This window comes from Falco biarmicus, chromosome 4 (assembly GCF_023638135.1).
Source record: "Falco biarmicus isolate bFalBia1 chromosome 4, bFalBia1.pri, whole genome shotgun sequence".
In the NCBI taxonomy this organism is placed as follows: domain Eukaryota; kingdom Metazoa; phylum Chordata; class Aves; order Falconiformes; family Falconidae; genus Falco; species Falco biarmicus.
Window position 1 is genome coordinate 56,225,327 of NC_079291.1, and position 13,244 is coordinate 56,238,570.

General features: G+C 39.2%; 1 protein-coding gene across 1 annotated transcript in view; it reads right to left on the reverse strand.

Annotated features, from left to right (window-relative positions):
- Positions 1-2,423: 2,423 nt before the first annotated feature.
- The window catches only part of LOC130148969 (sodium channel protein type 5 subunit alpha-like), a 46,443-nt gene continuing 35,622 nt past the window's right edge, over positions 2,424-13,244 (reverse strand). The window contains exons 23-28 of the mRNA XM_056338169.1: positions 11,933-12,211; positions 11,267-11,320; positions 9,302-9,439; positions 8,604-8,708; positions 7,940-8,210; positions 2,424-6,549 (exon numbers count right to left, since the gene is read on the reverse strand). Coding sequence (XP_056194144.1) covers positions 5,354-6,549; positions 7,940-8,210; positions 8,604-8,708; positions 9,302-9,439; positions 11,267-11,320; positions 11,933-12,211 — 2,043 coding nt within the window. The 3' untranslated portion in view covers positions 2,424-5,353. The remainder of the gene's footprint in view (positions 6,550-7,939; positions 8,211-8,603; positions 8,709-9,301; positions 9,440-11,266; positions 11,321-11,932; positions 12,212-13,244) is intronic.

The following is a 13,244-nucleotide window of genomic DNA, read 5'->3' on the forward strand; positions in this document are numbered from 1 at the left end:
GAAACTGCATGCCTTTAGTACACTGAGAGGAAGGGTGGCTGATGAAGGTTGTATTAAAAATAAGCATTGCTCAATACTCTGGTTTAACCCTCACTGGCATTTATTCCCCTCTCCAGAACAGTCACAGCTCTCCTCCTGATTTTCATTTTGTGGGATTAAATAAACTAGGATTCCAGGCTTCTTTATAAAGCCTTTCTAATCCCCTGTCTATTGTAGAAGCCCTTTAATTCTTATTTGATTTGTATGATTCTTGAGCATCATTTACCAGCACATGCATGGGTGCAGATGCAACCTCACCCATGCCTTCCCGCTGTATTATTGCATCCTGCACTCCATGGACTGTGTCTCAGCTGATGGATCTTCACTTGCATTTGTCCATCTCATGATTGCACCACACTATGCATCACAAACATTCTGTTTCTGTAATTTATCCAGCTCTTCATAGTGCTCTGTTGTTTCCCTCACCTGGTAGCAAATGTTCCCATTTGGCCCCCAGTAGAGGACTTTATGCTCTGTCCTATTACATTATTGTTTATCAGAATACCAGTGGATAAGATTTACCACATTATTCTTTCTTAGTAAATAGATTTCAAACCTATTTCATTCAATTTTTCACTTTGCTTCAAGTCTTTCATTATTTCCCCTTTAAAATGTGTCCCATGGCCCTGCAACACGCTCAGTTCAGATTAGCAAGTCTCTGATTGCTTGAGTTGCTTGTTACATCTTTTTCAAATTAAGTATTACATTTGGGTTGGATTTTGTGGATTTTTTTTCACTCCTGCTACCTGTCCTGATTTGACAGATTCTCTCAAAATCCTTACTGACAAATCTGCAGTTTCATGTGCCCATTCTCAATGATTAAAGCCAAAAAGGCTTTAATTCCCTTCTAGGTTCTTCCATGGTTGCACTCACATTTCCATTCAAACACTTCTTGTTAGCCAAGGAAAATACAATCCCATATTGAACAGCATCTTCACTGAAAATGAAGGAGACTGTTTACCTAACCTTTATCATACATGTATAGATAATCTTTAACCCTAAAGCTGTCCAAAACCTCATCCGTGCCCCATTTTAAGCCCATTCCACATCTTATTTATTTGTTATTATTCTTTCTTGTATATATGAGTTATTTATTTCAGCTTCCCATTCATGATCTGATTCTCTTTTACACTGGAAATTCTTACTCATTTAACTTTCTGACCTTTAAAATGTGACTTTCTTTTAGCATAATTCTTCCTCCCACGCCCTCTAAGCTCCCTGCTTGCTGATAATACTCCTTTATAAGCCAGTTATTTATCTCTTTAGGTTTCAATCTCTATAGTTGAGATAGAGGCTACAACTGTGGTTTGTTTTTTGTTTGGTTTTTTTTCACTTCGAACATGTCATTTTGAGCTAAAACCACTAGGAGGAAGCATTCAACAAGTTTCACCGTCCTGTTGTAGATCCCGGTCTTAATTGTATTCAATTCAGAGAGTTTTGGGTAGGAGCCAAGGGGTCACAGATCCCCTTGAAAGTGCCAAGGCACATAATCTCTTGAAGAACTGTGGAACTATTCACCTTGGGGTTGGACTGGGTCCTCTGCTCCTGCTGCAAAGCAACTTCATGACTCCATCCTCTAAAGAATAGAAGCCACTTCTAATTTTCAGGGTAATTTTTTCCCTGACTTTTTTGTTTGTCTTTCTTTTAAACACAGTGCTCCCTCTCCCATATTTTCCCATGTGCCTTATTTACTAAGATTTATGATTTATCCTCTCAACTGTTATTTCTAGGCTGAACAAACGAAACTTGAATCTTCTTTCGTAACATAGATTGTTACATATATTTCCATAACATAGATTGTTATATATCTTTCCATAACATAGATTGTTATACACTAGTTATACTGTTTCTCTGCACTTGATCCAGTTTTAGCTCACAACTGTTGAACTGCAAAGGGATGGGAGGAAAAAAATTCTCTTTTATTTCAAGTGCAAGAAGTTTCATGCCATGCAGTATCATTGATTTGCCCCAAACCTGAGAAATACTGAAACAAATCAGCCACATTGTCCCATGATTAATGACAGTCTCTAATGGTAAAGTCAGTCTAGCTTGGCTACAGATCCTCAATTTTGCTGAAGAATGTAGCTTTTTTTTTGTTTAGTTCCCAGTAGTCCTTTCTTTAAAAAAAAAAAAACAAACTCTTTTGACTGGGGTACAAATATTCATGGTCTTTCCATTACTTTACTTTGATTACCTGTGAAAAATGTGTGTGCTTTAGGTAGTGAAGTCAAGCCCACTACAGAGAGTTACAGTCGTTCTGGTATTCTCATGCCCTTCATTGGCGTATTTGTTGTCCTACGTCACTATCAAAGGAACAGACAGAACCATCAAGCTGGTGTTTCTCATGGACTGTCAAAGGGAAAAGCTCTCAGACCTCATGTTTTCATTGCCTCTGTTAATAACCTTTTTAAAAATTTTACAAAAAGCAGCTAAAAGGGAGCAAGCATGTGAAAAAGTCTTCAGTATGACCAAAAAGGACAGCAATCCAACTGGAATCAAGACAGTATGCCATATGGCCATCACAAGAAACCGGGATTTTAGTATGGACATCACTAGGATCCAAAATTGAGAGAGTTCAGAGGAGAAGCAGAAGGATTAAAGAACATGGCAAGAGACTTGCCTTCCTCAAAACGATATCACCTTTACTCAGAAGTGTTTCTGCAGAAAGGTAAAATTCACCCTAGAGGGGTACTTGTCATTTCTTGCACTAATAAACAATTCGCTTAGGGTACCAAAAGATCTTTTGCATCCGATTTCCTACACTGGTGGAGCTGTGACTCAGCTCCAGCGTGGCCTTCCCAGACAGCTGGAATTCAGTGAGGCTTGTATGCAGCTGACTGTCCAGAAACTAGTCTTACTATCAAAAATGCCCCTTCCTGGCATACACACGGGCCAAGACAAGTTGCACTACCTTTGGGTACCGATGTGTTTAAATGCATAAACTCATGAGTGGATGCGATGTCAGGACTGTTCTGTGCACACCCAAATCGATGGTAATGGTGTATGTGGCTCATTCCTGCTTTCTCCGTGGACCCCACATGCCATGGGAAGCAGATATTGAACAGGCTGGAGCTGGGAAACACCATCTCACAAGTACCATGTGGTCCGCTCCTGAACTGTGGTGGGTCACAAACTGGGCAAGTGGCTTAACAATCATTTTAGACAACTAAACCCATTTAATTTTTAAAATTATTTTGTAATTGTTAATTTTATTTTTTTTATTATGAAGGGATAGAGGCCCCTGGGTTCCAATGGCACAGAGCTGTTGACTTCTCTGGTATAATGCAGATTCACTGTACCTACCTTAAAATCTGAGGGACTATTAGTCAAAACTAAAGATGTTATGATGCCAGGAATGGCTAGGAGAAGCTAAGGGAATACTATGGAGAAAATAAAAAAGTACTATAAATATTATTTATTTGCAATCAGTGTTCAGAGAGTATTAACTGAAAACAGTCTCATTGTTAGGTGTAATTTACCATTCATAGTAAAAGAGAATTTCTGTCCAAAATGCTCACAATCTGAAGAGGTGATAAAGACAGGAGAAGAAGAAAGTGACACAAGACAGGACATATAATTGCCACCGTAGAGAAGGGGTGTTGAAGAGAGTAGGCAACTTGCTGCAGGTTGCAAGCAAAGTGTACACCAGGTCCCACTCAGTCGCAAAACCCAGTGTCCTTTCTGGCTGAAATCAGTGTGGAGGGAAAAGCTCACCCAAGCCTTGCCAGAACCTGCCAAATCCAAGAGCGAGTACACAGCCACAACCTTGCAACTAAGAAAAATAAAAAGCATCTTATGCTAGCTTGTGTGTAATGTGTTTGAAGTTTAAATGAGAAATTAAAGTGTCAAGGTTAATTTATGACTATGCCTAGTGCATGACAAAGGATAACACAACAGCCATTGGACAGTGAAGTGCATCAGCTGGAAGTATCTCCAAAGTACATGCACAAAAGACAAAAGACGGTGCAGTTTGGGCATGTGGTTTTTTGAGAAGCCCAAGCTACTAAGGACATGAAGATAAAGAACTTTACAAGGAAAATGCAGTGAGGATCACGACAGACCATGTGCACACACAGTTTCAAGAGAATTAGAATTTATGATTACATCCTTAGTCTTATGTTAACCCCACAGCGAAATGCTTCAACACAGATTTCCTAATTGTCTACATTAGTCGTATTTTGATTTCTTTTCTTTGCAAGCAAGAGAAAACTGGTCCTCCCATCAGAGAAGTACAAGCATAAGAGGGAAAGGCTCCTACCACCAATGGGACACATCTACCTTATGTCAAGGCTTCACTCCATGGCCACGGATGATGCTCACCACCATGACCAAAGGCAGTCCAGATGGGGCCCATGGGGTGCTCCCCAGCCTGGGTTTGTGATGTCTAAGGGAGTGGTTGAAGTGATGGCGACAGTTTCCCCCCACTAGAAATGCTTAATTTTGTCCCTCTTCTCTACCACACTGGCAGCATGAACTCGAGCATGAAATTTGAGCATTCTGTAAAGTTTGAGGAAAGTATGTAACAAGCACAATTTGTTACGGAGTGACTGATAGACACACAGCACGGCTGCCTTCACCTTGCTGCCAGAGGAAACAGGTTAAAAAAACATAATCCTCACAGACAAAATACAAAGCAAGGTTTTACTCAGCTGAGTACAACTTCTGTAATACGAAGAGTTGTATTTATTTCATTAAGCTGCAGTATCACAACTACAATAGCATACATGCCATGACCTATTCTGTAAATCGATCATACTGAAAGAAGTCCACTACACTGTGGCATATCTGTGGATCATGCAGTGGCTATGTTTGTGGTGCATCAGTCCCCAAACATTAAAAACAAAATAAAAATCAGCAGCCATTTGTTTAACAGTTTTATATTAAGAGTATCAAGTAGGAATGGACTAAGGGTAAATTTTAGCTCCTTTCCCTTCAGCAATGTAACACGACATCCCTTTTTCTGTTCTCCAGGAGATCTGGTGGTGCTTGGGTTTTTCTTTGCTTCTTGCACGGGGGGTGATGTCAGCAGACATTACCCATCAGTGCTGCAAATATGCCGCAGCACTCAGGTACTGTGGGACCTGCTTTGCAGTGGGGTGCCCTTGATCAAACAGATCCAAAACCTTTCTCTGCTCATGTAAATATTAGACAAAGCTGTACATAGAGCCAAAGGCTACAATTTAGCAGCTACCAGAGTTACCTGATCACGATCAACAGACTGTTTAATAGGGAGGCTGCCGCAGCTGACATGTATTTACAATATCAGCTTCTGTGAACATTTAAAAATATTCTTAACAACATTGTCACTGATGAACTACTTAATGTTTGGAGATTGTTGATTACCTGTAATTTCTCCATTCTCAACCATGAGATTGCCACTACTGGCTCTTGTGACACTGTCATATGATGGAGGAAAGGATGCTGAGGACGTTTCAGACTTGTCAGGACTCCTACCATAGTTTTCACCCATCATAGATGCAATAAGTCCTTCTTTTTCTGGAGCAGCACTTCCAAGAGTGTCAGTACTGCAAGTTCTGTGATGATACAGGTAAGAAGCTTGCTTTATGGAGCGCAGGAGCAAATGACTCCTGTAGGCACGCTGGATGACAGTGGCAGATGCTTCCTCTTGTCTGTGTCTGAGTGTAGTAGAGATCGGCTCGTAGGATTTTTTTGACGGATTGGCAGCCATGAACTTCTCCTCCATTTGCACTTTTAGAGTATCCAGCTCCCCAGAATCTCCTAACACTCTTTTGGTAAAAGCAAACAAAATATCCAAGCAGTGGATCCTGTCTCCACTGACCATAGGCAGGTCCATTGCTATGAGTTCAACTTTGTTTGGTTTTGGTACACGTAAAGGTTCAGCCAGAGCATCTGCAAAGTCTGAAAGGGCAGAGAAAGTTATAAACTGAGTTGCCTCAGGATCAAACTTCTCCCAGATTTCATAAAAGATGTCAAAGTCATCTTCCCCTAAGGGCTCTGCACTTTCTTCAGTAGCAGCATTGAAGTTCTCCAGAATAACAGCTATATACATATTTACAACTATGAGAAATGATATAATGATATAACTTACAAAATAAATAATACCTATGGCAGGTTTACCACATTCACCTATAGTACCGTGTACGTCTGGATCACAGAACGGTGGCCCAGTGTTTAAAATAGGACTGAGAAGACCATCCCAGCCAGCTGATGTGGTGATTTGGAAGAGACAGAGCATGCTATTAGGAAAGGTTTGGAAGTTGAAAATATCATCAATGCCATCTTCCATCTTCACATAGGCAAAGTTAGCCATGCCAAAAATGGCATAAATGAACATGACCAGAAAAAGCAAGAGGCCAATGTTGAACAAAGCAGGTAGGGACATCATTAAGGCAAAAAGCAGGGTACGAATTCCTTTGGCAGCCCGGATGAGTCTCAGTATTCGCCCAATCCGAGCCAAGCGAATGACCCTGAAGAGTGTAGGCGGTAAGAAATGTTCAAGTGCTTTACCAATGCCAGAAAGCAGTAAGGCTAAAATGGAAAGGATAACAAGTGGTTAGAATATCACATTTCTGCTTAACTAGTAAGTAGGATGAAATGATAATAGCTGTACAGTTGAAAAATATCTCATAAATGTGTGCTAAGACCCTAGAAGAACAACCTTTAATAGATGTTAGAGTTGAAAAAAATAGCTGTAGAAATCAGCAGTTATGAACTGCGTTCCTCAGCCCCCAGAAGACAGCACCGCTGCACTGAGGATGGCAAGCACCTTTCCATGCGCAACTTGAAATACCCCCACCAGCTGACACTGGTTGACTGATGGTTTTCTTTGACACTGGTTGCATGACTGCTTCAGCAGGTGTAGGTTATGTGTTTACTTTCTAAATTTGACTTCAAATACTGACATCACAAAGCCAAACTAAGAATACAAGATACAATAACAATGTCTTAGTCAACATTTAGGTAATATAGTCAAGATACATCTGAGCAAACCCAATGAAAACAGAAGTTGTGCATGCCACCCTACAATGGCTTTATAGTTCATTCAGAGGCATAGCTAAACATGGATGTTATTTTATCTTTAGCTTACATGAAAAAAATGACAGACCTAGTAGCACTCAAAAAGCTTTGGCTTTTCTAGGTTTAGGTGTTTTGGATACATTTTTTTGGACTTTCATTCCAGGAATTTAATTTCTCAAGGAAGAACTATATTCTTACTGGAATCTTACCCAAAACATAATACTAAAGAAATACAATATTTTTCTTCCCCTAAATGCCATCTGCTATTTTGGCGGTACTGGCCCTAGGAATAGTTAAATTGGCAGAAAGTTTAAATTGGCAGAAAAGCTCTTTACTCCATTCTTCAATTGCAACCCCTCCAAATAAAAGCTAATATACCTGTGTTCTTTTCTATCCTGTTACACAGTGTGAACCGTTATTTTCAGCCAGCTATGCCTCAGTTTCCAGAAACTGAATTCTGTAGTCTGTAATCTAATTCCAGACTTCATATTCTCTATATATTTCAATTTTCTGTTACAAACACAGGTGACAAAACCCAGCAGTTTTTATCTGATCGAAGATTTCTTAGTTGGCACTAAACCTGTAACAATGGAAACTGTCACAAAAAGTGGTGCTGGTATGATGGGTTATTCATTCTGCCTTTCAGACTAGGAAAAAACAATCTGAAGAACCATTATGAAAGGTTTCACATAAGGCAACTGCCTTTTATTTTCTTATGCTTTTATTAAAAGAATATACTTATTTCATATTAATATACTCACGATGGGCTTTTTAGTACTTTTTCCTCAAGGCTTTACAGTATTATGAGTTCCATTTCAACATCCATTTGCAGTTGATACATTTTAGCTATTTTTTTTTCTGAAAAGAATAATAATTGGTTTGTCAAACCAATTGTACTTACCAATAAGTGACATTATCACAACAACTAAATCAAATATGTTCCAGGCATTTGAGAAATAGTACTGCCTCAGAGCCACCAGTTTCAGCACACATTCTGCAGTAAAGATGGCAACAAAGAGTATATTTATTTTGTTAAGGATCTGAGTCTTCGTTTCACTTTGTTCATAGGTTTCCACCATCATGGTGATCATGTTAAGGCAGATGAGAATCATGACGACAACATCAAAGGCTTGGCGTGTTACAATGTCAAAAAGGAACCCTTGGTATCTGTTCTAGAGGGAAAAATTACATCTGGCATTAGTTGGGAGTATTCATCCATATGTATTTTCAATAGTCCCAATTTTTGAGTTACAAAGTCAGTCAGCTATAGTAAACTCAGAGAAATTTAAGAAAGGCAGAATATAAAAATGACACTTAAAATCCCTTCCTGCTCTGAAGTTTAATCAGTTCCAAGGTGAATATAAAACCCAATAACATTTATGCAGATAACTTAATAAATATTTAAGCTGCAAAAACTTTCAGTGCAACTTTGGGGTATGGAAATGACTTTAGACCACTGAGTATCAATGTAAAGACAATACAAATAATTTATAGGCAATATATATATACATGTGCTTTTCAGTGAATTTTGCAAAGCATTTTCATTTTGAAGAATTCAGTCTTACCAGTGGTCTTGGAATGGGTTTTTGAGGTTTCTTGGATCCCAACTTTTTCATTGCATTGTAATATTTTTTCTGTTCTTCCGTCATAAAGATATCTTCCCCACCTAAGTATACAAAGAAATTTCACTATTATTTGGTGGGAAAGCTGCGCTATTGTAGTTACAAAGTCTAAAATGCTGGAAACTAACATTTCTTCCTTTGTCACATCTTGCTGGTACTAGCCCTTTTCATAATGTGTAACCGTATCCAAAAAATCACAGTGGCACAAACCTTCCATTCACAGAGAAGTCCTGGGGTGAAACCTAGCTAGCTCAGAAAGCACGAAGACAAAAGACTTACTGAAAACCTGGACAGTCCTGGATTCCCACATCCAGGTCTTTTTGAATATCCAAAATACACCAGACCACTTTCTAAATAGTGAGTCTCCAGTCCTGTTCAGTTCTCAAAAGGGAGCAAAATTTTAAGGGGCTGCTGGGAACATGTCATCGCCTTCAAAACGCTGGGAAAGAGCTAGGTGTTCAGGTCACAGGGGAAAAGAAAGGAGAAAGAAACTACTCACCCTGGGTGTTACTTCTGCTAACTTAATTACTGATGTTCTTGTAAATGCCAAGGGAAGTTTCAGACTATGCATAGCAAGGACCTCCACAGAGAGGATTGCTGTATATATAGTAGGTGCCTGGGAGCACAACCAATATACTTATCTTTTTCTTTTGTTGGTTGAAGTTGTCAATAATAACACCAACAAAGAGATTCAGGGTAAAGAAAGATCCAAAGATGATGAAGATCACAAAATAGAGATACATAAATAGATTGTGCTCCATTTGCGGCTGCTCATTTTTCTACAGGAATGAGAAGCAACATAAACAATGACCATTAACAACGTGGACCCAATTCAGAATAATCTTCATATTGCAGATCCTCTCACAAATTGAATCCAGGAGGAAATAAGATTTACAGTTCTATTGCTAATTCAGACAAAATTGGTATAGGTTAAAATTACCAATACTGCATAACACAAAATATTATATGTACACAATGCTTTTGGAAAGGGAATGAAATGGTGGAAGAAAGTAACGTTCATACTGTGACTACTAGATGCAACAGAATCCTAGGACCTCACAGTGACATTACTGCTCAGATGCTGACTCCTATCCCTTTTGAAATTAAACCTGAACCTTACAAAATTATACACCAAGCACACCACCTGAGAGATAACCAGCCAGAAAATATGGCTCAAAATAATAGGACTACAAAGTGTTTGTATTATGAAAACTTGTAAATTGTATTATTTTTACAATGTTTGTTTGTGTAGTTTCTGGCTAAATAATTGCAGAACAGAATAATTTAATTCGTGCTGATATTGAATATATTTGGACTGAAAAACCTGTAGAGAGAAACTTAGTCTGTAACGGTGAATGAGGTTTATTTTTACTTTAAATTTCTTTTTTTTTCTTCCCCCACAAAAGCTGATTGTTGTGGGTTTTTTCTTTTCAAACCTCACTTAAAATCCTACCATTTGCAATTTATTGAGCCCTTACTAACGTCAATAGAAACAGTAACTGAAGTGGACATTCTTGACATGATTTTCACAAGTATTTCAGAAGCATCAGTTCAGCTCCTTCCAATAAGAATAGGAGCCGTAAATTGCTCAGCACTTGAAAAATCAAGAAAATTATTTAGAAGTCTAATTCCAAGCTCTTGTCATTAAAAATCTTGGCCTAGATATGTTTTTTTCATCTTAGCAAAAAACTTCTTCTATGGCTATTATGGATGAAAATAAAACCAGAACGAGAAAAATAGTTTTTCAAGTTGAAAGAAAAAAGCCCCATTGAAACACAAAAAAAGCTCCATTTTCATATGTGGTTACTTTTTAAATTATTTGATACTTTTGGACTCATGATTAAATTAAGATAGCCTCTTCATTTCAAAACTCATTTCCTCCAAAGACATACCACTTTGTTCTGTATAACATTGGATGATACTTCTGATAAGACAGCAAACACTACTGACAATATAAAGAGTAGGCAAAGTAGTGCTAGCCATGCCTGACAAAAGTATTTTAAATGGTTGCTTAGCCACAATAGCTTAATTCTTGATGAAGTTTGGTTTTGTGTTTTGAAGTGGACTTGAAACTATGTTTCTATAATGCATTCAGGTTTACTCCAGGCTTGAGTTTCATAAAAGATGATATGTGAAGGCAGGCACCACCATGTGAGTGGGAACTCTCAACTCCCCTGCTAATGGACATCCAGTTATTTGTAGAGTCCACTCAGTGTAAAGAGGCGCTCTGCTGAACAATATAGATATGCCGGGTAAGCTGAAACACTCCCTAGATCCCTCTGAGCACATGGACTAGATTTCCATTAACCACAGAGGGCACTTGGAGGTGAACCCACATGGAGACCTTACACTATAGGTAACTGCATTTACGTGGGTGGATCTGGAGTTGAACCCCTCTCCATTACAACAGGATACTTTGACTTTAGAATACTATGAGTATGCTTATAGTATACATACACAGATGAAATGCTCACATCAGCTGATAAAAATAATTACTGGAAAGATCTAGCACAGACAAACAGCAGACATAAAAGTGCAAAAATCATAACACTTTTGCAGAATGTAGTAGCACTAACGAAAAATATGGTTTGAATATAGCAACTGACCTCTCGTGAATCTACTGCAGCATACATGATCTCCATCCACCCTTTGAATGTTGCCTAGAATGAGAGGTTATGGAAAACGTGTTCAACTTTCAGGGTAAAAGTCTTCACATAATTTGCAACATCCAAATGACACTGACTGCAGTAAGAGCCTTTGGTATGGTCACACACACAAAGCACCAAGCTCTGACTTTAGGAAAACTTGTCCCTGTTGTCTGTGTGGCATTCTCAGCCTTATCAGGATGCGAAAGCTTGCTAGGGTGGGACAGAACATGCCCTAGGGTGCTGACAGAGCAAATCTTCTTTAGCATGGTCTACTAAAGGCCTTACAATCCCCCTGACAGAAGAAATCTGCATTTTGGCAGATTAGGTCAGTATTTGCCTCAGATTTCCTTCTGAGATTGACTCCAGCTCTCAGGCTCATGAACCTGCTGGAGGCTGAAAAAGCACTTGTTCACCAGATGCTGACTTTAACACCTGGAAAATCACAGTGGGGTCTAACTTGTGCCCCTTTTTCCATTTGTGGGCACAAACAGCACTGCTGTTTGAACAGCCAGCTACAAAGGAAAGGCAAGCTGCTTTCCATCACCCACGGAGATGAGTTAGGAGCTCGCAGGAGGTTGAGCCCGTCTGACGTGGTGCCGGCTAGTGAAGGCAAGCCACACTTACCACCTGAAGAAGAGCCAGGTAGCCAGAACCAACGTTATCAAAGTTGACTTTGACATTGACCCAGAATATTTTTCCTGTGTTGTTATTCATTTTACAGTCTGTTATGTCATTGATTGAAGTATTTAATTCTGAATATTCTTCTGTCAGATTGACACATTTCCCAAACTTCCCAGCAAACAGGTTCACTCCCATGATGCTAAAGATAAGCCAGAAGATGAGGCAGACAAGCAGAACATTCATGATGGAAGGGATGGCTCCCACGAGAGCATTAACCACCACCTTGGATGAAATGGGAGAGGAAAAATACACTTAAACAAAGATGGGTGCAAGTATCTCCTCAGTGCATTAAGCAGTCACTTTGTCACCTCAGCAAACAGAAACCTGTTTTCCATGTAAACACAAATCACAGCTGGCAGGGATACCTTGAGCAACAATTCAAAGGCCCACGGTATCACTTCAGCTTTTCAAAGAACAGTTGATACTTTTTGGGCTGCTGTGAGCCACAACCACATGAGCATAGTACAATGTGATTCCATCCTCTTTTGATGGCATTCCCTTGAGTTTGGAGTGGGGGATGTTTTCTTTGTTTCAAACTTTTATAAAATAAAATTTCTGAAGTATTTATCCATAAGCACCAGTGCAGAGCGCTGTATATTAAGACCACAGAAAGTAGTTTTTAAAAGAACCAGTAACAACTCTCCGCTAGTATTTTGCGAGATCTGTTATGTTCAGTGGATTGTGATTGTTTAACCATGAGGTAGGTACTTCTTTTGTGCTAGATGCTGTACAATCACAGAAAATGTCTACCTAGGATTTAAGTGCATACTGGGAACCAACAGATCAACTCATAAAATGGGGCAGTGTAAGGAAATGATGAGAATAGATCTCCGAGTCTCACAGTGAAGGCAGTGAACTCAGCCATCAGGTAGCAAAGAAGAACTTGATGGACCAGAAGAAAAATTAAAAAAACTTTTTGGAAGGTTTTTGGAGACTGTGTCACACACATTCTGCATAGCAAGAGAGAAAGTATGATAGGACTTGTTCCAAAATTAACTCCAGACACAGAGATTTGGATACATTCTGTTTATTGATTTAATGCAATTTCTCTCTGCCTTCATGGTGACAAGAGTACAGCCAGAGAGCTTTCAGTCTTGCTTCCAGAAGATATCCAAAAGCAATCTACATCTCAGTGCCACTAAGACTGCATGCCCATGCAAGCGTGTGTTAGTGATGCCATATGTATTTCTATCGCCTGTTTTTGCATGCCGGAGTATATTCTGTAGACCAGACTTTTGTTCAAATACCACTGTGG